The sequence below is a fragment of the Chinchilla lanigera genome, unplaced genomic scaffold (assembly GCF_000276665.1).
Source record: "Chinchilla lanigera isolate Chin_1 unplaced genomic scaffold, ChiLan1.0 scaffold00123, whole genome shotgun sequence".
NCBI lineage: Eukaryota > Metazoa > Chordata > Mammalia > Rodentia > Chinchillidae > Chinchilla > Chinchilla lanigera.
The window spans coordinates 2,308,337-2,334,966 of NW_004955524.1; the positions used below are offsets into that span (position 1 = coordinate 2,308,337).

Here is a 26,630-nt window from a genome sequence, read left to right on the forward strand (position 1 = left end):
ATACTTGTAAACAGAAGACAGCAAATCATCAAGAAGATTATTCACCACGACCAAGTAGGATTCATCCCAGGGATGCAGGAATGGTTCAATATACATAAATAAATAAATATGTTATACCATATCAATAGAACCAAAAACAAAAATCACATGATCATCTTAACATATGCAGAAAAGGAATTTGATGAAGTCCAACACTCACAGAAAATAGGAATAAATGGTCTTTATCTCAATCTGATCAAAGCCATCTATGACAAACCAAAGCCCACATGATACAAAATGGTCAAAAGTAGAAAGTTATCACTCTAAACTCAGGAACAAGACAAGGACATTGACTGTCACCACTCTTATTCAATATAGTCCTGAAACACTGGCCAGAGCAATTAGACAAGAGAAAGAAATAAAAGGAATAAAGATAGGAAAGAAAGAATTTAAATTATCATTAGTTGCAGGTGACATGATACTCTATCTACATAGAAGACCCCCAAAACTCCACCAAAAACTTCTAGACTTGATAACCATATTCAGTCATGTCATGGATAAAACATTAACTCTCAAAAATGAATAGCACTCCTGTACACAAGTAAAAAGCTCACTGAGACAGAAATTAGGAAAACAACACCTTTCACAACAGCATCAAAAAATGAAATACTTAGGAGTCACTCTAAAAAAAGAAGTAAATGATCTTTATGCTGAATACTACATTACTCTGAAAAAGGAGATCAAAGCAGATATCAGGAAATAGAAAGATATCCCTTTCTCTTGAGTTGGAAGAACATAGTGAAAATGGTCATAGTCCTCAAATTGTTATACATATTTAATGCAATCCTATTCAAAACACCATTACTGTACCTCACAGAACTAGAGAAAACACTCCTAAAATTCACTTGGAAACAGAAGAGACCTACAATGGTAAAAATAATTCTGGGCAACAAAGGCAAGACAGAGGACATCACAATCTCTGACTTGAAATTGAGAAAGCTACTGTGATTAAAATGGCATGGTACTGCAAAGAAACAGACCCAAGGATCGATGGAACAGATTAGAAGGTGCAGAAGAAACTCCAAACACACTCAGTCACCTTATCTTTGACCAAAGTACCAAACATGATCACAGGAAGAAAAATAGCATTAATGGTGTTGGAAAAACTGGATCTCCACATGCCAAAGTGTAAAACTAGATCAATATCCTTCTCACAATGCACTCAATTAAAAAATCAAAGTAGATCAAAAATCTAAATATTAAACAGAAACACTGAATCTGCTGGAAGATACAAAAGGTGGAACTCTTGAAGACATTCATGGAGGCAAAGACTTTATAAACTAAGCCATGATCACATGGGAAATATTACAAAAGATTAACAACTGGAACCTCATCTTACTGACAATGCTTCACACAGCAAAAAATAAAACCACCAACAGAGTGAAGAAACAACTAGAAGTGTGGGGAAGCATTTTTGCCAGTTGTTCCTCAAACAAAGCACTAATATCTAGAATGCACAAAGAACTGAAAAAAATCAGACCTTCCAAATTTAAAAACCCAAACCAAGAATGGGCTTCTGAGGTGAATACACACTTCTCAGATGAAGAAGTACAGACAGCAAATAAATATACAAAAAAAAGGTCAAAATCATTTGTCATTCAAAAAATGCATATTAAAACACTGAGATTTCATCTCAACCCAGAAATAATGGCTATTATGAAGAAATTAAGCAGTAATGAATACTGGTGGGGATTTAGATTTCCCCGCTGTTGGTGGGAGCATAGACCAGCGCAACCACTTCGGAAATCAGGTTGGAGAGTCCTCAAAAACTAGGGCTAGAGGTCCCATTTGACCCAGCTATCCCCCTTCCAGTTGCCATCCCAATGGAATTAAAAGCATCATAGCAAAGCAATATATGTCCACCCATGTTTATAGTAGCACACTTTATAAAAGTTAAACCTTAGAAACAGCTCAAATGCCCATCAACCAACAACTGATAATGAAGGTGTGGTTTTTATACAATGGAGTATTCCTCAGCCATGAGGGAAGATAAATTTGAGTCATTTCAAGCTAAATAGGTGTACCTTGAGACTATACTCTTAAGTGAAATAAATTGAACACACATGTGTAAATATTGCATGGTTTCTCTGGTGTGAGAAACTGAAAGTGTAAATAAGGTCCAAAAGATATAATACATATTGAGAAGCAGGAAGGAATTCTTCAAATGAAAAGGGGAAACAAGAGACGTGGGGTGGGAAAAGGAAGGAATGAAATGGAAAAAATTGATAAAAATGGATAAAACAGAAGCAAAGGTTTTATACAGAGGAGGGTAAGAGCAGATGAAAGGAGGTTAAGGGAATCAGTTGGGGAAGGAATCAAGATATATAATATACAGGTACAAATTCCCTATGATGAATGTGATCATTATGTGTATCTAAATTGTTGCCATAAACTTAATTTTTAAAATTATTAGTGAAAGAAGAGTTATTTATTGGAGGAAATCCCATGCAATAATCCAATATCACAGTGGAAAAAATATACACCTTTGCCTCAGACCCTTCATGTATTTTAGAAAAACATTTTTTACTTAAGAAGGTTTCTTTCTTACAAAATACATTTTATCTCTGAACTCATGCAGAGAATTTCTCTCTGGCCTTAACAAAAGGATGTAGCACTTAGGGGCAAAGATGCAGCCTAGCAGCCCCGCACTGGAGGCCAAGATGGAGAAGACCTCCAGGGCCACCATCACCTTCCCCGTGGTGCTGTGGTACACGGGGAGGAAGGTGACCCACACACTGCAGAACACCAGCATGCTGAACGTCAGGAACTTGGCTTCATTGAACGTGTCGGGCAGGTTCCTGGCCAGGAAAGCCACGGTGAAGCTCAGCAGGGCCAGGGAGCCCAGGTATCCCAGCACACAGTAGAAGGCAGTGAGGGAGCCCTTGTTGCACATGATAAGGATGTGGCCATGTTCAGAGTGAGCATCTGTGTCAATGTAGGGTGGATTTGTCCCCATCCAGACTCCACAGAGAGTGAGTTGGATCAGGGAGCAGATGGGGATGATGGAGTTAGGAGCCCCTGATACCAGCAACTGCCTCACCCTTCTGCCTGGAGCAGTGACCTTAAAGGCCAGCACCACAGTAATGGTTTTGGCCAAGACAGAGGAAACTGCCACAGTGAACACCACTCCAAATGTGGTCTGCTGCAGGATGCAGGTGGCTGTGCTGGGCCGGCCAATGAAGAGCAAGGAGCAGAGGAAGCAGCAGGTGAGGGAGATGAGCAGGGTGTAGCTGAGAGCCCGGTTGTTGGCCTTGACGATGGGAGTGTCTCGGTGCTTCACAAAGAGTCCAAGAACAGCAGCTGTAAGGACAGTGAGACTAAGGGCGGTGCCAGTCAGAGCTTTTCCCAAGGGGTCTTCATAAGCCAGAAAAGTCACAGCTTTTTGCAGGCAGTGGTTTCTCTGAGTGTTGGCGTACTGACGATCTGGGCACTTCACACACTGCTCCATGTCTAGTGAGGATTTTAAATGGTCATTAGTTCAAATTCCTTCTTTCTTACTTATTAACAGACACACCCCCAGAGCCTCACTGAACTTATAGAACAAAATTTTCCTCCTTTTTTTCCTTTCTTTTCCATTTGCTTTTTGCAGTGCTGGAGGTTTGATTGAGGACCCTTTCCCTGAGCTAAATTCCCAACAGTTTTGTATTTTCTTTTATTTTGAGACTGGATGTAACTAAATCACCATATTTCCTAGACTGGAATCAAACTTGAATTCTTTTGCAATCCTTCCAGAGTGCTACGATTATAGATCTTCACCACCACACACAGCTGGCTTTTCTTTTATTTTTACTGGCACCAAGTAAAAGAACGTTCTGTAGAAAACACCTCCCAATTAATACTGTCCATTCTTTATGGTATAATGAAGAATGCTATCATTTATCCTCTTTAATCTGGCATATCCAATTTCACAAAACATTAATAGACCTATTTATTTAAATAAAGCCACTGAACATGACGCCCTGGCTATTGATTCAATGAACTATCACTTATTGAGTAACCGACATATTTGCTAAGTTGCAGTAGAATACATGTATGAAAAATAGTAAATAATGTCAAGTACAGTAAATATGCCCAACTCACAAAACTTTGCAGTTTGCACCCAAAAAAAACAATTAGAATTTTTAAGACCATTGGTTTGAGTCAGCAAGTCAAACGCTAAGTACCAAAACCTTCCCACTATAGGGTCTTTCCATCCATGACATCCTTTATTCTACCACTTTTTTCTGATTTGCAAGACACTTTTCTATACTTTAATGGTGATATGTTAAAACCCCTACAGGGTTTATCAGTAGGTACCCTTTTATCAGTAGGACCCTTATAGCCAATGTCAGTTTTTAAAGTTTTATCTATGAAGAGTTTATGAGATGTAGATAGGATACTTTTCATTGATCTTGCGCTTTTTACCACTAAATTCAATTGTTAATTTATTCATTTATAGGGGCCGGGGATATAGCTCAGCAGCATAAGCACTTGCCTGGCAAACACGAGGTCCTGAGTTCAATTCCCGGTACCCAATAAATAAATAAATAAATAAATAAATAAATAAATAAATAAATAAATAAATTTATTCATCTATGTGAATTTCATAGTTATACACCAAAACCATTGGAAAAGTACACCAGTTATATTTCTTCCTTTCCAAAACATTTCCTTTCAGGGCTGGGGATTTAGCTCAGCAGCACAGCGCCTGCCTGGCAAGGGCAAGGTCATGAGTTCGATTCCCGGTACCAGGAAAGAAACCAAAACATTTCCTTTCTTTTATGCATTTTTCTGAACCTATTGCCATGGCTAGGGTCATATTTTTTTTTGTTTTTTGGGGGTTTTTTTTTGGTTTTTTGGTTTTTTGGTTTTTTGGTTTTTCTCCGGTACCAGGAACCGAACTCATGACCTTGCGCTTGCCAGGCAGGCACTTTGCCACTGAGCTATAGTATGACCCCTATAGGGTCATACTTTGTAGTTCAGGTCAGCCACGAAATTATGGCAAGTTATCTGGTAGAAGTAGTGACTTGGAAAATTCTTGTCCCATTCTCTCTTTGAAGGCTGGGCCACAAAATGTGAAGTTTATGCTAAGATTTTATAAATGCTATTCATAGGATTTAGACGTTGCCTCCTGTTCCTAATTTTATAAGGATGTTTTTGTTATTATTTTAAGTCATGGAAATGAGTTCCACTTTTTTTATACTTTATTTATTGATATTATTTCTGTATTCCCAGAAACTAATTTACTTAATTATATTTCATAAACTGAATGTGATCATAATACACACTCCCTAAAATATATATTTCAATGTGGAATAGAATATGTAAGTTTAGCTCAACAAAAACAGTGGGCTGTCAACTTAGTTTCTCTTACGGAATTGTCAGCTGTGGCAATACAATTGTTAACCCTGCTCTTAAAGCCAGTACACAATCAGTAGCGTAAGACTCTCAAGTGTTTACAAAAATTTCACTACTACTGCTCTTAATTAACATAAATACTATGGGAAAATATTAAACTATGCACTCAAATTTGTGAGACCTGGTCCTACAGCAATTGTTTATTTTGTTCAGTACTTTTGCTGGACACATTTCCCTGTGACTTTTTTATTTCAAGTAAACTTTCACATATATCAATGTCCATTTATAGTGTACGCATGTAAAAATTTAATGCACACCTGCACACGTGATCCAATCCTCAGCCACAGTATTGTATTCTTTTGCCATTTTCTTCTTACTTTTTTTTGTACCAGGAATCAAACTCATGACCTCAGGCTTGCCAGGCAGGCACTTATGCTGCCGAGCTACATCCCCCACCCTCTTCTTACTTTTTTATGTTTTTTATGTATCATAAATTAAGTTTATGGTACATTTTAGATATAAATTATGATCACATTCATCATAAGGAATTTGTACTTATACAATATATATCTTGATGCTTTATTTTCCCATTCCCCTACCTTCCCTTCCACCCCTCTTACCCTCCTTATTTATATATCCATTTTTCTTTCTCTTCTCATTTCTTTCTTTTCACTTCCTTCCTCACCCCTCCCTCACCTTAGTTTCTCTTCACATTGGAATATTTTATTCCTATTTCACAATATCTATTACACATTTTGGTCCTCATTTACACTTTTGGTTTCTCACACCAAGGAAACAATGTGGCATTTACACATGTATCTAATTTATTTCACTTAACATTATGGTCTCAAGGCACATCCATTTACCTAGAAATATCTCAAGTTTATCCTTCTTTATGGCTTAATAGTACACCACTGTATAAAAAAAAGCACACCTTCTTTATCAATTTATTGATCTGTGGACATTTGGGCTGTTTCCAAACCTTAGCTATTATAAACTGTGCCACTATAAACATGAATGTGCATATATCACTGTGATATAATGCTTTCAATTCTTTCAGGGAGATACCCAGAATGGGAATAGCAAAGTCCAATGGTATCTCTAATCTAATTCTTTTGGGAAGACACCCAGGAGAGGAATAGGTTGGTCAAATGGAACCTCTAGTCTTAGTTTTCTGAGGAATCTCCACATTGCTTTCTTTTTTTTTTTCTGGCACCGGGAATCGAACTCATAACCTCGCTCTTGCCAGGCAGGCACTGTGCCACTATGCTAAATCCCCAGCCCTTCCACATTGCTTTCCACAATGGTTGTACCAGTCTACACTCCCACCAACAGTGGAGAAGGGTTCCTTTTTCCCTGGTCCTGCCAGCACTTGTTATTGGTTGATTTGTGATAATGGCCATTCTTTCTGGGGTGAGATGGAATCTCAGCATTATTTTAATTTGTGTATCTCAAATTATCAGTAATGTTGAACATATATTTACTTGCTGTTTGTACTTCTTCATCTGAAAAGTGTCTATTCATCTCATTTTTGGATTGCCCATTTTTGGATTGGGTCTTTAAATTTGGAAGGTCTGATTTTTTTTTAAATTCTTTATATGTTCTAGATAGTAGTCCTTTGTCTGAGAAACGGCTGACAAAGATACTTTCACAGTCTGTGAGTTGTCTCTTGACTCTCTTGATAGTTACTCTTGCTATGCAAACTCTTTTTAATGAGATCCCCTTTGTTGATTCTTAGTGATGCTTCCCGTGCAATTGGAATCTTTTCATGATGTCTTTGCCTACACCAATGTCTTCAACAGTTCTACCTATTCTATTTCACAGTAGAGTTAGTTTTTCTGCTTCAATATTTAGATCTTTGATCCATTTTGATTTTAGCTTAGCACGTGGTGATAGAAATGGGTCTAGTGTTTTGTTAGTCTTCAACATGTAGAAAGCCAGTTTTTCCAGCACCATTTATTAAAGAGGCTATCTTTCCTCCAGTGAAGGTAGTTGGTTCCTTTGTCAAAGATAAGGTGGCTGGGTGTGCTGGGAGTTGTTTGTGCATCTTCTAATCTGTTCCACTGACCATCAAGTGTGCTTGTTTTTGTTTTGGGGGGTTTTGCCAGTATCATACATTTTTATCAGAGTAGCTCTGTAGTATAGTTTTAAGTTACAGATTGCGATGACCCCTGCCTTATCCTTGTTGCCCAGAACTGATTTTGGTATTCTATATCTCTTCTGGTTCAAAATGAACTTTAAGATTGTTTTCTCTAATTCTGTGAGATATGCTGCTGGAATTTTGACAATTTTCTCTTTCTAGTTCTTCAAATATATTGAGTTTCCAATTATTTTTTATTTTAAAGAGAAAAAACAATAACAACAATGAAGACAAGAACAAAAGCAATAAAAATGATACAGGATTTCAAAACAAGATGATAAGAATTAACAATGGTTGTTATATTACATATTGGTTTTTTGTTTGTTTGTTTGTTTGTGGTACCGGGGATCAAACTCATGACCTTGCACTTGCCAGGCAGGCACTTATGCCACTGAGCTATATCCCCAGCCCTACATATTGTTATCTTCAAAAAAGTTGCTCAGATTACCAGATGTAAGAATGCAAGATTGCTTCCTCTCTGGGTTTGGGCCTGGGTCGCGTCAATATGGCCAAACGCACCAAGAAGGTCGGCACTGTGGGTAAATACGGGACTCGCTAAGGGGCCTCACTCCGGAAAATGGTGAAGAAAATTGAAATCAGCCAGCACGCCAAGTACACCTGCTCCTTCTGTGGCAAGACCAAGATGAAGGGACGGGCGGTAGGAATCTGGCACTGTAGCTCCTGTATGAAAACAGTAGCTGGTGGTGCCTGCACCTACAATACCACTTCTGCAGTCACAGTCAAGTCAGCCATCAGAAGACTGAAGGAATTGAAAGGCCAGTAGAAGCGCTACTGTTGGAGACACCCCTCGCCTATAATAAATACGTTAATTTATGTAGTAAAATTGCCTTGGTGTGTTAATTTTGTTAGACATTTTAATTTGCATTGCATTAATGTTGCCCTTTGAAAAGAGATTTAGAAATTAAGTCCTAATTTGAATTCAAAATTGGCTGTTAGGTTACGGAAATGGTTCTCTTTTCTTCCGGTAGTCAGATGGTATAAGATGATAAATTTTATAGGTTAAGTATGTATCTTAGCTTTTGCCAGTTGAACTAATTTGGAATATGTTGATATATATTGTGCACATTTTAAGGTTTTTCTTTTCTTTGAGACAAGGTCTCAAGTTGCCCAGGCTGGGCTCAAACCTAAAATTTTTTTATTGCCTTGCCTTCCAGAGTATGACACCACCTAAAAGGTGGTTGAACTATGTGATGAATGTAACCATGCACTGCAAATATGTACCAATAAAGATTTTTTAAATCTTTTAAAAAAAAGATGCAACATTGATCCAGCAATTAAAGACAATAAAAATTAATTTAAAAATTAAAGGCAATGCAGAGCTTCACTAAACAAGATGGTAGGAATTCAGCAATAGTTGTTATATTGCGTACATTTCCAATTATTTTTAACAGACTCACCTTTAATCTTATTTTCTCTAGGTATGTCCTTTAATCTCTGTCATATTGCTTCCTATCTTCTATTTGCTCTGTGTTCAATTTGCTCTTCATTTTTAGTTTGTGACAAGCGTTTAAAATGCAGACCCTTCTGAGCATAGTGGCACATTATTGTAATCCCAAAACTCAGGAGGCTGAGGCAGGAGGATCACCCTGAGTTTGAGACCAGCCTAGGCTCCATAGTGAGGTCAAAGCCAACCTGAACTACAAAGCAACATCTTGTCTCCAAAAAGCACAAAAATAAAATAAAATGTGGAAGTTAAGTATTTCTTTATTTACATATACATAAAAGCACACCAGTATATATAATAGATGATGTACATTTGTCTCTAAAGCTTCAACTCTTAAGACTTGATAAGTAACATTTTTAATTACAGATGATCTTTTAATTGATGATTTATTCTGTAAAATACAGATTGTTAAGAACTGCATCTCATAAACCAAAAGCCTTCAGCATGTGAGACCACTAAGATCATCATTCTGTATTTGTGCACATGGACTACTTAAATAAAAGTACCACATCCTGAAACTATAAATATGCATATCCATATTAACTACATACATAGCTATGGTACACTGCATAATCATTCTTGCAGAATATCAAAGCAGGTTTGAAATGATACTAAGTGAAGCAAGGAGATAACAAGAGACTTAAGGAGAATGAGCCATGAACCTCTATGCAGGTACTTTGGATTTAGGTTAAGTGTATTAGGATGAGCGGGACCCTGTGGGAAGATGAGAGGATTTCTCAGGTTGACTCTGGCCCATGAGGGGAGGGGAGGGGAGTGTACGAAGTTCTCTGGCAAAGAAATGAGGGAAAAGCCAGGAAAAAGTGCACGTCGGGATGACCCCAAGGTCAGGGCTCCAGAAGGGACAAAGGCTGGCCTCATTAGACAATTCTTATTTCTTGCTTAGAAATGATATTGGTATCTTTTCAAAGAATGTTCTCTGTAAGGTTACACCTAACAGTGTATACCTGAGTTCCTACAGGCCCATTTCTAAGTCAGACTTTCCTGCTGTAACATCATGAACTGATCTCAACTTGACTGAGATGTAGTCAATTTGTATATAAAAACTGCTAGACTGGTGGTGGTGGACCTATGGTATGTGTGCCACAGTAGGGTGTTGAAAGCTCTGAAAGGTTCGCTATCACTGCCACAGACAAACAGCCCTGGTGGCAACCCACTCGGGTTCCCCTCCCAATATTGGGGGCTGATTACTTCTGCTTTACCATAAATGCTGCTTTCCCTTTCCATTGTACAATAAATACATTTGCTCAGTTCTCTTTTGACCCTCCAACATGTAATTCTTTCCGGGCTGAGAAAAGAACCCACCACCTGGATGGTAACACTACAGTTCTTGTGCATTGAAAACATAGCAGCCAAGAAAACAAATTAGAAAATACCTAGTAGAAAGACAACTTCCCCATGTCATGATTTGCTATAAATTAAAGTATTTCCAAAGAGCTATGAAAAATCTTCAATATCAGATTTTGGTAACTTTGCTATGCTATGTCTCAACTCCTACCCTCATGTTATCTATAAAGTTGAGTGACACGGAATATCATTTTTAGCCCTTTGAATATGACATCAAAGGGGAATTGTCACTTTGACCACTTCTGCTAATCCTAGCAAGGATTTATTCCACCCTTCATCTTTCTGGTACAGTACTAATGCTGCTTCCTCTGTAAAGGGCCTTTGGCACCTCCCAAAATGTAGACAATGTCACTGAGGAAATCCCTTCTATATGCATATGACCATTTCAGCTGTCTGAAATGAGCTGAAATTCATCACACAGGCTGTGTTCTCTCATCACATGAATTCAAGGACAGTGGGGATAAAACCCTAGTAAGGAGGGCTACATGGTACTATAAGTATGTTTACATCAAAGACATGCCTCTGCCTCAGACAAAACAAAATCTCCTAAAGGACTCACTTTGGTCAAGAAAAGTGGAAGGAACTGGAAAACTAGAATATCCCAGGTCGATGTGGGAAAAGAGAAGGGAACGAAGGAGAAATTTTGTATGTATGTATATACAGGATAGATAACATGGTTGTTCTTCTGTCTTCTATTTCTATGCTGAAAGAAACTGTCAATGAGTCTTTGGTTGACCAGTATTGCATGTTTATCTCTGTTTTCATGAGAAGCCACTTTGAAGATATCAATATGTAATACAACCACCATTGTTAATTCCCTACCACTTTGTTTGTAACTCTGTATTGTCTGTATTGTGCTTGTGATATGTTGTAAAATGTTGTATGTCTGTTAATGTTTCCCTCCTTTTATCTTTAAAATAAAAAAAAAAATAGAATATCCCAGGTCATTGTCTACATGTGAGCTAAATGTAGCTTCAAAAAATAGAAATGTGTGGGGAGAGGGTTCTTTTCTTGAGAAGAGGCACATACGTGTAATGCCAGCTATGCTGTAAGCTGATCACAAGTGTGAGACCAGCCTGGGAAAACTTAGTGAGTCTGTTTCAAAATAACAAAATAAAAATGGCAGTGGGTGTTGCTCAGATGTAGAGCAGCTCTGAATTCATTCCACAGCAATGCAAGGAAAGAAACAAGAAGAAGAAAAGGACAGAAAAGAAACAAAAAATGATAAATGAGTGTAACTCAAGGGAAAATGTGCTTTTAAGGAGTAATTGTAATGAACAGAACAAATAAATTTCAAACTTTAGGAAGAAAGATATTTTTATCACTGGTGCCTTCTACAGAAAGTTTTTTCTGTTTTCTGAATGGGTAGGGAAAGTAGAAAGTAGAGGTGGAGAATTTGTCTAGAATGCAAGCTCTTACCCGTGTCATTGGCGATCTCATTCTCTGGGCAAGGGGTGCAGTCAAAACAGCAGGCAGGCTTTCCCTCTTGAGGGGATTTCCTAAATCCAGGATTGCAATTCTCACTGCATACAGAGTGGGGAGTCTAGGGAGAAAAACACATGGTGGTAACTTCTTAGAGTTTTACTTTACCTTCAAACTAGAGGAATAACATTAACTTTTATACATACACACATAAAATTATAGAACTGACAGCCACATTTATTTTAGTATATGAAATATATAAATATATACAAAAATATGATGAAATGTGTTTCCCATTCATTAGAAAGTTGTTGAATAAAGTATTCAAATTAGCAAATTAATAATTCATCTTCAATATGTGGCCATTTCATGATCAAAACTGGGACACAAAATACCTACAATTGTTACTTGTGGTTAGTGATGTGTACTGTCTTTGGGTCCAACATACCTCTGTTATCGCTGTGGCCCATTCTATCATGTCAGCAGATAAAGACAACTGCTGGTCAAGTGGAGCTCGTGGGGAAAATATTCCTACATTGACCTTGAGTCTAAGGCCTTCAGGAAAATTCCAAGAATTGAGAATGTCATACTCTGCATGCAACTTCCTTCTGTCATCCAAGTTCACTTTGTCTCCAGCAAGATTATTAAATTGCATATTCTTTAGAAAGGGGTGGAGCTAAAAGAGACACATCATTCCATGGTGAACAGGGCCATGATTAAGACAGAAAACATGACAATGTTTTCACATCATGAATGTAGAAAAGTGTAGAAAAGTATCTAAGTTGTCTTTTATTTCATTTCCATAATGCAACTTTAGCACTGACATCTAATGAAACAGAAAAAATAAACCACTACTGATGGAGACCACTATGAAGCAGCTCTGAGCAGGACTTAAATTAACCAACTGGCTTTCCATATTTACTTATGAGTCTGTCCAAGGCCTAGGCTCCTTGTCTGGAGATGGGTGGTGGACTCAGCAAATGAACCTCTGTGAGTCACTCGTGGCTACTGAGACATGTAATGGTGCATGAAGCTGTAAAACCTCAAAGGATAGGACAAGGTCACAGCCAAGGACACCTGAATCCAACCTCTACTAGATAAAGGCTGTAGACTCAGCATCTCGCTCTTGGGTGGAATAACATAATATCCTACTTGGAGAAGTCCTTGAGTGGTTCATCCTTCTCGAGTACTCCTCCCCCGCTTCTTCTGGTAACTAAATTACAGGTCACCAAGAGAAGATTGTGGTCTTAGCCCTGAGAGAATCTTGAATTCTGTGAGAGGGTTTTGATCCTCCTGGATCCCTGAAATCATTCCATTTGCTTGTTTTATTTCTCCTTTGCCATACACTCATTTGGGAGATTGCAGACCTGATCAGTCCACAATAAAAAAAGGATATTATTAACTCAATAACTACAGAAGTCTAAAATATAATAGTGTTCATAAAATGTCACTTGCAGTAGAAAATATTTCATCCAAGCCTATTTTTAAGTAGTGAGCATGTGTGTTAGACAAAAATCAACTGTGGCATCTAAGCTTTCAGTACTTATTTTCTCTGACTGCGCCCACAGCATCTACCTGCAAAATGAGATTATCAGTCCAAAAAGAGTTTGCAGAATTAAATGAGAAAATTCATATAATAAACCCAGCTTATGACTTAGAGTGATTTCAGTTCACACAGTGTACAAATGTTTCCATTGTCCAATAATTACTCCGTGAGAAATGCTTAGATTTTTGCTGAAAAGTTAGGTGGGCAGGATTTTGACATCCCTTAAACCAAAGTAATGATCTTGCCTCCTATATATTTCCACCTTGAGAGTAGTTTCTCAGTTGGTGATCATTCTACCCAGCTCAAGGTTTTCCTCCTTAACAGTTAGCCTGGTACATAATTTCTTATACTATTAGAAAAATAATTCCAAACTTTGGGGAGGCAGTGCATGTAGAAAACTCAAAGATACCCTGATGATAGTGCATGCCACCCAATGGAAGATACATTACCTGCCAGGCAGAAAACTCCATCACTTGTTTACCTTCCACTAGTGGTCTTTGTACTTGTTGAAGAAGCATCTCATGGAGGGCATGGGCCACCGCATAGACAGCATTGTATATATTGTAACTCACATCACTCATGGCCAGGTCAAAAAGACTCACAGGTAACCATGCCAGAGAGGCATTAGGTATACAGTTCTTCAATGCACAGTCAGAATCAGAGAACGAGCAATGGAAATTTTTGTACCAATATATAGTAAGATAAGTGTCTTCTGGGTACTTGAAAGGGTTGGCTGCCTGGACAAAATTTTTAAAACCAGAAATCTCTTCGTGGTGATTTGAAAAAATGAGAGTCCCATGGAATGAGTCAAGGATGAAATTGGTCCCAGCAGTGTCAGCCTGCCATTGTGAGTTTGTCACCCAGACTCTCCATGTCACTAAATGTTGCCCTATGTTATAGTTTACTTCACTTACACCAGCAGTGTCATAGTAAATGACAACCACGTTCACTAGTGATGTTTCTCTTGTCAGGATGTCATAAGTCCATAGATTTGAGGTGTATGACACCAGAGGAGTTGGAATGAATTTCACAAAGGCTACACAGACTCTGTTCCTGTCCATCTCGGCTCTTATATCTGAGAGAAACTGAAGACCCTTGTGGCCTTCTGTGATGAGCAGGCCCACCCAGGTCCAGCGGAAATGAAGCATCAAGGACACCATGCCAAGGGCCAGAGATGCCTCCTTTGGGGCCACTTGGTAGAGAGAAGGAAACTGGCCATTGTCACTCAGTGTGGGATCAAACGAGCCAAAGGAAACCTAAAATGAGGAGAAGTGGAAGGAATGTGTAGAAAAACATTGATAAAAAAGCTTACAATCAGAACCAAAGTATACTACATAACAGTTACAAATAGTACAAGACGCATCTTTCATTTTTCACCATTTTGCTCCTTCATAGCTTTTTTAGAAAATAACTTATCAGATACAAAGTTTCAGGAAACCCTGTTGTATACTTTTCTCTTCCTTCCTTGCTGTAGAAAAGGAAATCATAACACCAAGTCCCTGTGTACCCGTTCTTTGAAATCATACGCATTGAGAGATGCATAAACCCAGTTGCCTTCTTCTACCTCCTTGATGCATGTGACAATGGCACCAACAAAGACAGGGTTTCCTCGTTCCCCATCCCACCACCCTCACCTGTGGGAACTTGTAGAGCTCCAGCAGGCTTCCAATTTGAGTAGCAGTGGCCCACGTGGTTCCTGTTAGCACTGCCATGGACTTGCTCTCCCTCCTACAGGAGTAATTGGGGATCTCATCCTGTCCTGTCAGCAAAATGAGGGAACTCTCCATGATCCTCCAATGACTGTAAAGGAAATTGTGGAACTCATAGCCCAGAGAAATGTTGGGTAAAAGATGAGGATCCCTGTTGATCTCTTCTATGGCAAAAATGAAGGCTAGAAAATGCTGGTAGTTATTGGACAGGAGCCTGCAGAGGGAGCACATAAGTCCTTATGTAAAAGACTTAGTACGTGATTATCCTCCAAACTGACACGAGGCCAAATATAAACCAAGCAAGTATGGCCTTCCCCACATCCCTTCACAAGAACCTAAGCCTAAATGTGATGATGTTAGAAGTTTGAGTTTTAGGTGGTAATTAACATTAGAGGAGTACAAAAGGTAGGTCCCTCATGAGTGATATTAGTGTCATGAAAGGACAACAGAGAGTTGCTTCATCCTTCTGCTATGTGAGGATGTATTGACAGAACAGTTGCTCATAAGGTAATAAGCAGAACCAGAGGGATCAAGATACATCGTGTACAGACACAAATTCCCTATGTTGGATGTTATCATTATGTATATCCAAAATGTACCAATAAGTTTAATTTAAAAAATAAAGTAAAGGCAGATACTCTCTTGATTTCCTGAGCCTCCGTAATACCCAACTTGTGGCCTATTTTCATGTAGCAAGCTGAAATAAGTCAATATCTTAACTAAGAATAAATAACCAGAAAATGTAACCTGTGTTTGGAAAAACTGGCTCACGTAATACCTGAGTATCTATATTTCAAACAAAAAACACTACTTGGGCTGCACAAGATCCTTTTTAAATTCCACATACAAGGAGTGAATTGTAATAAATGGAAACACGGATTATATTCACACTGGGGTTTCTGAATGGTCCTTGGTATCAAAATAATTGTGCATATTGACACACCATTAAATTCTTTATATTACAACAGTGAAATTCACATGAAGCTGGAAATACCAAGGAAGCGGAAGAGTAATTTTTAAAGAAATATCTGGGACAAGCATAGAAACGAGACATCTGTGGGATGACTATCATGTAGCAGAAAACTTAAAGTTAAGTTATCTAAACCTCATGGACAAAGGAAAGAACCATGAATCATTGGCAGGACTCCAACCCCTTAAGAATCCTAAAAAGCCTACATTTTAAATTTTTAATCTTATTTTCATTTTTATTGGTACATGTTTGCAGCACGTGGTGATGACAGTCCTTATGGGGAGTTGTCACATGTACATAACTCTTCTTAATTGTTATACCTTTCTCCTCCTCCCCCTCTGTGTCCCCTTCCCTTTTGTAAGAGACCTTTCTCCCTGTTTCCTATTATCTTGTTACTTTGCACTTTATTTATATTTTGGGTTTCTCATGTCAGAGACCACGCAGTATTTAAGTTTGTGCATCTCAATAATATGAACATTTTAGCAGTGCTTTTTCTAAATAGCACCATTCTCTGCACATTTCCTGCAGTGTTAAACACAAAAAGGTTCCTTACCGATGACAGCTTCTTGCACTTACATTCCCTAAGATTGAAAGCTTTGACTGATTTCAGCTGATAACACACTATTTCCTTGTATTATTTCTAATTGTCAGGTGTGCTGATTCATCAGCAGTGTAGGTCATGTTCACACCTCATTAATGCTCCCCGTGTGGGAGGGAAACCGTGTTACTGCTGTTTTGGCAGTCACAGAGAGCAACCCTGGGCCTCCCACAAATTTGACAAATGCCTGAGTACTGACGTACATGCAGAGCCCAGCCACATGTTCCTCACTTCTGGGCTATATGTATCTAGATGTGTTCAATAACCTGGTCTTGCTAATTTAATTCTGAAACAGTCTATTGATGAACAGATGTTATTTCTTTGAGATAAGATTGTTGGAAATCCTCAATATGACTCTATGAATGTTCCTACCTATACTCCTTCATAACCATCCTTCTCCTGCTCCTCTTCATCATCAGCAACAGAAAATTCATCTTCACCTTTTGTCTCCTTTTCCATCTTGTCTTAAAATTTCATAGAATATAAAATATTATAGTACAAAAAATCTTAATGTATGTGTTAAATCAAAATCTGTATTTCTTTGTGATACTTTGAATATCCACATGATTATATAGTGCCTGAACACAGACCAGGGTAAGGAGAAATGGTGGGTGAGGGGACACTTTCTTATTGTGCATGCAAAAGGAGAAAGATAAATAGGCTTAGGAGAAGCCAAAAGGAAATAGGTATATTGATTTTACCAGCTGTTAAACATGGGACAAACAAGTTATCAGAAAACATGTATATAAATGTATAGAGAAATGTTTGTTGTATACTTGATCCCTGTATTTACCTTTTTGTTGTGGACATGGATCAGGGAGTGTCTCAGTGATTGTATGCCTGTTAAGACTGAACAGCTTGCTAAGTTTCTTGAGCTTGTTTGTTTCTAGAAGAAAGAACTATAAGTTTACATACTTGGGAGCAAGTGGAAAAGCAACTTAGCACAAGGTTAGGGAAAAAGAAAACTAGCACAAATCTATCTGGGCCTCTACAGACTTTTAAAGGGTTATTTCACAGGGAGAAGCTGCTGCTTTCTCTCTTCTCACCACTTCTCACAGATCCCCGGGAAGAGGAAGGAACAAAGAGCTCCACCGAGCCTGGAGCTTGGCCCAGACAAGGGAGGTGGATGGAACGAAGTTGCTTGTTTCAGCTGCAAGGGTGAAGTGTTATGATTCTAATGTAATATAATGTTGACAGACTTAATACTGCTTCTTAAGTATTGTTAAACCTGTGTTAAAATGTTCAAATCGTGAAATGATAAAAATAAGTATGTCTTTGTATCTGGAAACTGATTTTTTTAAATGTGTAAGCTGACAAGGGTTGGACTGGAATGGTTGATGCATTACGTCAACTTGAGAAGTTTAGAAGCCTGGCTGGGTGACTCAAGGGGGGCCAGGGTCCTCACTTTGTAAACATGCTCATCCTGTGCAGGAGAAGGGCACAGAGACATTGAACACGCTGCATCTGCCCTAGGGGGTAGTGTGCTTACAATGTAGGGGAGAAAGGGAGGACAGGGTTTTTTTCCTACACTTAAGACTGACAGTGGCTCAGCATATACAAGTGCTGCTTTCCAAATGTTTTGTAAAACTTTTCATATTTTCCCTGCTACAGGGGTACTCCTTACAATCATCAAGCTCTAAAAATTGTTAAACATGTTCACCATACACTCAAAATTCAATTACAAAAGCAAAATGGGGAGTCAATCCTTCGTTGCAAACTTTGCACCTCATAATAGACTTCACTTGGCAGTACATACTATTAACTTTTAAAACCCTACTAAGGATGGAACTATAGCAGCAGAAAGACAATTCAATCAGGTAAAGAAAAGACGTTAGGAAGGGTCCTTTGGAAAGATCTTCATACTGGACAATGGGAGGGACCCAGCCCACTACTCACTTAGGGCCGAGGGTGTGTGCTCGTGTCTTTCCAGAGAAAGATGAATGGCCTATCTGGGTGCCAGAGCACAGTGTCTGGCTGTAGCATGTGCCCAGATCAGGAGGAGCTGATTCCACCTTTCAAGGAGCTGATGTGCAGTTCTATGACAGGGATACCTTGGAGACTGCTCTACCGGTGACAGACAAGGGTGGGGCTAAATCTGACACGGGGCCAACGAAGAAATTGACCCAGAATGCCAAGAAGATGGTCACCAAAAATAGAAATCAAAGGTCTGAGTAGGTGACAGAGTATATAGAGATAACTGAGCTGAAAATTACCAGTATCCTTAAGATAAAATAAAATGTAAGAAATATAGATTATAGATTAAAGATTTTATTCCTTCCAAATTCTTCTTGTAAAGATCTCTGTTAATTGATGAACAACAAAATCTGACTAGTCTATTAGTTATGAATTCCTAAAATTGTAAGTGTTACTTTAATTCAATATTGTCAAAAATATATTTGGGTGAAAAAAGATATATATATATATATTTGGGTGCACTCTGATTTTGTAAGACATTTATTTGCCCAGTCTGTTAAGCTGTGTACTTATTTATCTGTTTAGCACACCCAGGAACAGCTGTTCCTTTTATTTGAGCACAACAATTTTTCTCTTTTCCTTTTTTCTTTTGCATGTTTGGATCATTTGTTCATAAATTAATTTGAGTTATAGATTTAAAGGCATGCTTCCATCCAGGTTGCCAGCTGGTCAAAATGATGCTAAAATTATTTCTGTAAATGTAATGTATATTGTTGTTTATGTATTACGACTCGAGAGTCCCCCGTTGTTCAAAAATAATGTGTTAAATGCTGTGATTGGATTTTCATAAGCCATCAAAAAATTGAGATAACTAAACAAAAATCCCTTGGGGTGTAGAGAGGCTGTTGGACAGGACATCAGTTAATGAATAAAGAAGCAGCTGCCTGGATAATTATCCAGTCCTTGTTCATTGCTAAGAAGTCCCCAGCAAGCTCCATATCCATATGGAGACACTCCAATAAATGTTATTAAAAATATATTATTGTAATAAGTTTACATTGGTCTTTGTAAAAAAAGATTAAGTTTTCTAGACAATAAGGTTTTTTATTTAAAGATGCTCTGATACAAGGTTTTTATATGACTATGACAATTGATTCTTATTATTTTTGTAATGTATTAAATGTATTCATGCTTCCAGATGTACAGGTCTTCCAAAATGTAAAACAAAGATTGCTTATAGTGACAGACTTTTCCTTCAGATTCCGCCCTCTACCTTTAACAAAAAACTTATGTGATGAACACCTCATTAAAGGTCAATAAAATAGGTAAAAGTTTCTTAGGTATTAAATAGAGATGACTGATTGAAGGGGTTATGCTATGTCAAAATGGAGATTTAAGTATGCTACAAAATACTATCATGATAGTCATGCTGCAGTGTTATATATGGTTTTGATTTCTAATTTTCTGTGTAAAATGTGTAACTTATCTGTTATATTCTGTAGGGATTCAAATATTAGAATATCCGTGGTTGTTAGAAAATAAAAGTTCCACTTTGATGTTCTAAGGTGTTTGATAGTCAGATAAGATAGTAATATTAAGCTTACTGCCTCCATTACGATGTAATGTCACTAATCTTCTCTTCTGGATGTTCAACAACTGAGGTATGGAGACCAAAAATTAGAGAGATAGATGGGATAAGAGGATAGCCAATATTTTGGCCCTAGCCTTATGAGATCAATGAGAACCCAGGACATAAGAGAACCTTTACTGTGACAACCTATAACTCAATTGAATCCTTGATCTTATGACCAAGGAGATTGTGGGACCACAGAGGAAAGTGGTTCAATGACATATAGTGTGCCTAAGGAGGGTCACCAGGAAAGAAAAAATCTCCCAAGCTTTCACAGAGAGCAACTTGGTCAAGCAATGGCCATGACTCATCCAGATGGCTGACAATGACAGAACTAAGAGATGCTGTACTTGGTTCCAAGGTAAATCCTGAGGAGACTTAACTGACCTTGATAAATAGCAAAACATTGATGCAAACAGGTCTCACCTTAACTCGGCCTTGAACATCCAGCAGAAAAGTATAACCACAAGATGTGTAAAACAATGCCATAGCAATATGCTAGCTATAAAAACATTCAAACCACTAACATCTTCTGACAATTGCCAGATACACTGGTAACTGACTACTATTATGGGTTAATGGACTGTATAGGGTCAAATTGCTGAACACGGGGATCTGAACATCTTTGGACTGGGAATCTTTACAATAAGGAGTGAGTTCACTCAGAAGGGAAAGGGCCTGAGAACGAAAAGGTCTTCTATAGACTCCCCCAAGCACAGCTCCTCCAACTTCAACTGACCACCCATCGCTTGCAAGTACAAAACAGAAAAGGAGAAGATGTAGGGAGTGGCTGAAGCCGGAAATTGACCACACATGCTGGGGGCAAGGCAGATCTGAGAACAAAGAGCTCCTGAGGCAAGCCATGAACACAAGTTGTTCCAGCTCCAAGAAGGAGAGCTGCTCAGGCTCACATACAAAGTTGCTAGGCAGCAGGGATGAAATTGACATCAACCTCCTGAGAGTATAAACAAATGCACTGTGGTGACTGAGCAGTTCCTTTCCTCCCAGCTGGAGAGAGGATTTCACCTGACCTCAGCTTTCTATCCCTTTTATTTTTCCACCCTCCCGCTGTTACCCCCAGGAACTTCAAGAGCTGCATGGATGCAGCAATGTGTTTTTATTTAGGTAACCTAAGCATGTCATAAATTCTTAAAATTTTTGAGTAAAGAATTATCCTAAGTTAAACTCGAGTCACTTGTAAGAAAATAGTTGCACCTAGAGACCACAGTGTCAAGTAAAGTAGATCAGACATACAAGCTTAAATATCACACAGCTTCTCTTATATTACAAACCCAATGTACAAATAAAGCACAAAATAAAAGACAAACAATAGAAAAAGAGAGAAAAATACTACTGTAATCCAGCATGCACAATGTATCTAAAAATGTACCTTGATTTTGTAAAATTGTTTTATGTATTTTTATGCACTTCTGCCTATTAGTCTAGCTGATAATCTGTATTTATGACAACTGCCTTGATACGGACTTAAAAATAAATAAAGCTAATGATGGCAAGAAAGTTTTTTAACAAAGGGAAAGTGAAGAGGAAGGGGAAAAAGAATTGAGATGTGTCATGTACATGTGCTAATTCTCCATGATGAATGCAAGCAGTATATACTGCCAACATGTACTAATAAAAATTTCTTTAAGACAAGAATTACCCTAAGTAAGTCTTTTAAAGATTTGATTGTATTTTTAGTATTGTCACATCTTTGCAAAGAGAAAAAGAATGTTATTTGAAGTACATGCAACATCTGATACTAAGAAGCATCCATTTCTGGTTGAATTTAAATGTCTAGAAGAAAGCTATTTTCTTTAATATTATTATTAGAATATAATTAAAACAAACTTCCCATCCATAGTGATCCATGCGGAGTGCAATAGTTGTGATGGATACATCAGTTTGATTGATTTAATTATTTCATATTATAAATATATAATAGCATCATATTCCATAAACTTATCCAATTAGTATTTGATAATGGAGGATAAAACAACTCTTTCAAGTTAAAATTAATCTCGCTTAATGAAAAAAGCAATGAGTCAAAATGAGAGTGAGTGAAGGTCAGGTGTATGTCACCCTCCTTCCCAGAATGCATTGCCAGACAACTACACCCTCCATCACCACTTGGCAGACCTTCTGCTAAGAAAACTTTGAATCATAGTGTTGACATGGTATGACTACCACTGAATGCTTGGGGTGAAATTCTTTTTTTTTTTTTTTTTTTTTTTTTTGTCTTTTTGAGACAGGGTCTCTCTATGCAGTTCAGGCTGACCTTGAGCTCACTTTGTAGCCCAAGCTGGTCTCAAACTCGCAGCAATCCTCCTGTCTCAACCTCCCAAGGATTAAAGGCATGTGCCACCACGCCCGGCTGGGATGAAAATTCTTAAAGAAGTTGTACATCAAGAGCATTTTCAATGAAGTAGCCACCGAAGCAAAATTTTTCCACATCACATGGTTTTCTTTCAGTTTCTGGCTAAAAAATAAATATTTAGTAAAATAACAGGAGAAAAAAAAAAACACAACTAAAGAGACAAACAGGCATTAGTATCTCATAAAGGATACAAATCGTTCACTTCAAAAAAAAAAAAAAAAAAAAAAAACTCTCCTCAAAATGGGAAAAGGTTTCATGACTTCAAGAACAGATTCAGGAGCCCAAAAAAAGCAAAGTAAATGAAACTGTCAAAAACGTTCTGATATAAAATCAGTAACTTAAAACACATCTGGGAAAATGTATGTAGTATAACAACAGAACTTCTAATTGAACACTTAACATAGCCATACATTTCTAGTAAGGAGATAGTATCATTAAAGAGAATATTTCATAGAAGTTAATACTGAACAAGTTTTTAATCCAAATTACCACTACTCTACAATTAAAAGAAGCCAGGTTTTTTTATGGCAATGTTATGGGTATTGGGAAAGTGTCTTTTAAAGTAGTTATACTAATTCTGAACAATGAGGAGAGAATGATGCAACTCAATAAATACGTTTTAAGCAGGTTGGGAATGGCGCTGAAAGATGTAGATGTATCAGTGGAATAGAAAAATAGACAAATGACCAGCTTATTGATTTGTTGACATATAAATATATGTATATCTAATATATATATATACACATACATATTTCTTCTATTATAGAGCATGTATTAAAAATCAAGACATAAATATAAAATTATTTCATTGATAGTGTAAACAAACTATTCTGAAACATAAATCTAAGCTGATATACACATATTTATGGTACAATTAAGGAGAAGTACTACGTAAATGTTAAATAATAAAATTGACAGAACATCAGTGAATTTACAAAATTGAAGATCAAGATACATGACAAGGATGAGTAAAAAAGTCAAAAGATGGGTAAATTTTTGCCACCTAAATGTAGGTGTTTCAGCTTGAACATGGGATATGCAAAAATATTTTCAGCAAGCAAAAGCCCAGTAAATCATTTAAAATTACTTAGTCAACAAAACTTTTCATAAGTATCCAAAATATTTTTTTAAAAATTGAAAGATCTGTAGTAAAACTTTTAAAAATTGGTGACATGGAAGTCATCAAATAAAATATTCTTAATATAATACAAAAAATATAACTAATTCAAGTGTATCAGCATGATCCTATTTGCAAAACATCAGTTCAGACCTGTTGCTTGATTTCCAGGTGAAGGAAATAATACTACCCTGTGTGATTGGTGAAAATTTCCACTTTTATTTTACTAGAAGGTTGTTTGATAATATGCATAAAATGATTTAAGTATGACAGCTTCCAAAACAGCCATTCTGCTTCTTTCAGCATTGATTGTTTTAGGCAGACAGCATACCTGTGTATAGCACAATCTGTCATATATCAAAGGCCTATTATCTTCATTATTATAGGAACATGATAGAAACCAATTAGAAATTGGGCACAGTTAAAAATTGGTGAATTAAACTATGATAGTCTTACAGGATATAATATTTGGAAGTATAACAATTATCATGAAGATATTGATATATATACAAACATATACAATATTTTGTAAAGTAACGACACCAATTAGAAGCAAAATACAGACAGAATAACCCTAGTTTGAATGTATTTATATTTATGTGCAGAGTTCAAGATATTATCAAGACGACAGCATAATTATGGTCATTCCACTTGCACCCATGAACACAGCTTCCTTTAAAATATTTAAAGTACTTTGTAAAATATAACTTTGCTGCAAAATATATTAACTGTATGTATGTAAATATTTTTCTTTTGCAAAGATTCTTTCCTTTTGATTTTTGAAGAAACAAAAATATTCTTATGAGTTTCTAAAGTCTTGCTTCTGGTGGATAAATCAGTCTGGACATAAAGTGTTCTTAGAACTGCAAGTTTGTTCTTTTCAATCACAGACAAGTTTGAGCAGGTAGTTAATCCTCTCCTCCCAGAAATAAAAGTAAACTCTCTGCCCAACAACCTTAAAATACTCTGGAAATACCATCACACTAGATATCTGATCAGTTCCTCTTCTTCCTTTGTCTAAAGTTGAGTGATTACACTCAGCTGCCTTTAGTTAGAAGGTTGCCTGAGCCAGAATCCCTCGTTACCCTTATGCCATCCCCTGTAATATTCCACCCAGTGACCTCAAACTTTGTCTTTGATTGTGAACTCCCGTTAGCTCAGGCTGACTCAGACTCCACTGAAATCCACTTCCTCTATGCACATCTACCTTACAGTGGTCTCTATACTGAGAGTTGTGCCCTCAATGTAAATAAATCTTTATTACCACTTCAATGACTGCCATTTGTAATTTTTTTCTGTAATAGATTTCAAGAAATTCAGAGCAGATCTCAATGACTAAATCACCTAAAAAACTTGCTCGTTTTTCACGAGATAAGAAACATTTGCCACATAGCAGAACCAGAGTCTGCACATTAAACACATTGATAACAACATCAAACACATTTTGGGACATTCAGGAAATACACATACACATAGCAGGTATAATATCACACGCCTATGATGTCAGCTACTGAGAAGGCTGAGGCAGGGGAAATTCTTGAGCCCAAATGTTGCTACTACCCTAGGCAACATAGTAAGATCCTGTCGCTAAAAACCAAGTAAATATGAAGAAAGAACAAAGCAATGAAAATAGAATGGAACGTCAGGACATGACGAGAAATGGAAGTAGATGCACGCACCACCTATAGAAAACAGAGACCCAAATTCCTAACCATGTCATCCCTGTTCCCAGACATGGGCAGTGGCCACATGAATATTTGATAAAAGACAATCGGCCACTGTTTCAGTAATATCTCCTTTTTCTTTTTCTTTGCGGTACCGGGAATCGAACTCACGACCTCGCACTTGCCAGGCAGGCGCTTACGCCACTGAGCACTATCCCCAGCGCTAATATCTCTTTTACTCACAAGGCACAGATCATCTGCTAGAATCCTTTGACGCTTTGCAAAATCTATTTTCTGTTACATATCTGGCTACAAGACCGCTGAGCTTGTCTCTCCAGACAGAATGCTTGCGTGCTCAGTGAGGATCACTGGAAGGTAGAATTCTCACGGATGACTCGGCCCCTACTCCAGGCCTGGCTGCCCACTCCAGTGTCGTGGAGCAATCGTGGCATGAAATAATGACACACAGTTTATATGGAAAAAAAATCCCTGAACATCCACCCTGAGAAGGAGGATGAGAAGGAGCAGTTGAGCACAGCACAAGCAGAAAAGGAAGAGCGGGCGTAATCAAAGAGCCCGCAGGCCATGGATTGGGTCGGGGTATTTTGCTCTGGTCGGCAGGCACTGACTTTAATCCAGGGGCTAAGGTGGGTTTCTAGGGATCAGCTCTCAATGCCGTGCAGCGGCAGCTAGGTGGGGCGGGGGCAAGGGTAGCGGACCAGGGTTGAGCAGTGTCTCACTCAAGCTGCAAGCCTAAAAACAGGAAGCTAAGCAAATAAAAAGAATACCCTCCTCCCACTTTGGAAAGGTGAAAAAGAGGACCGAAATGTACAGTATTTGATCGACAGCCCTGTGCATGTGTGGGTAGGAAGGACAGGGCAGAAATATAGAGAATATTCATGTATCTATCCACAGAGCACAGGCACGATCCATCCCGATATCCAAGGAGAAAATGAATACATAAAAGGGTACTTACGGCACAATAAAGAAGTCCTTCATAGGCATCAGCTCAAAGACGCCGGTGGAATATAAATAGAAATAAAGGGAGAAAAATCCCCCGATCACCGCGTCTCCCTCCTTGTGCACACTGATGCTCCTGCTGAGAAGGCAGGCTTCATTATCCAAATAGCACACCCAGAGAGGCAGCTGCAGGAGAAGGAAAATAATAATCAAAGGGACCATTTTGGAGGTGTCTACAAACACATCTAAGGGAAAAGACAACCTGCAGCGTCAGCCACGGATGTGCATATATTACATTTCTGTTCCTGGGTGACGCAAGTGGACAGCCTTACATCCCAGGCTTCGTTCGCCTTTTCCATGTCCCGGGAGAAATTTGCCAC

The 26,630-nt window shown here is 38.0% G+C and overlaps 1 protein-coding gene and 1 pseudogene across 1 annotated transcript; one reads left to right on the top strand and one right to left on the bottom strand.

Moving 5' to 3' along the window:
- Positions 1 to 2,580: 2,580 nt before the first annotated feature.
- LOC102017269 (vomeronasal type-2 receptor 116-like) lies at positions 2,581 to 26,277 on the bottom strand. The gene is given in 7 exon segments (XM_005409650.2): positions 2,581 to 2,725; positions 2,728 to 3,489; positions 11,766 to 11,889; positions 12,217 to 12,444; positions 13,764 to 14,570; positions 17,385 to 17,477; positions 26,267 to 26,277. Coding segments are annotated over 5 exon segments (1,896 nt in total). The 5' UTR covers positions 14,475 to 14,570; positions 17,385 to 17,477; positions 26,267 to 26,277; the 3' UTR covers positions 2,581 to 2,654.
- Positions 8,022 to 8,319, top strand: LOC102016948 (annotated as a pseudogene).
- Positions 26,278 to 26,630: the final 353 nt, after the last annotated feature.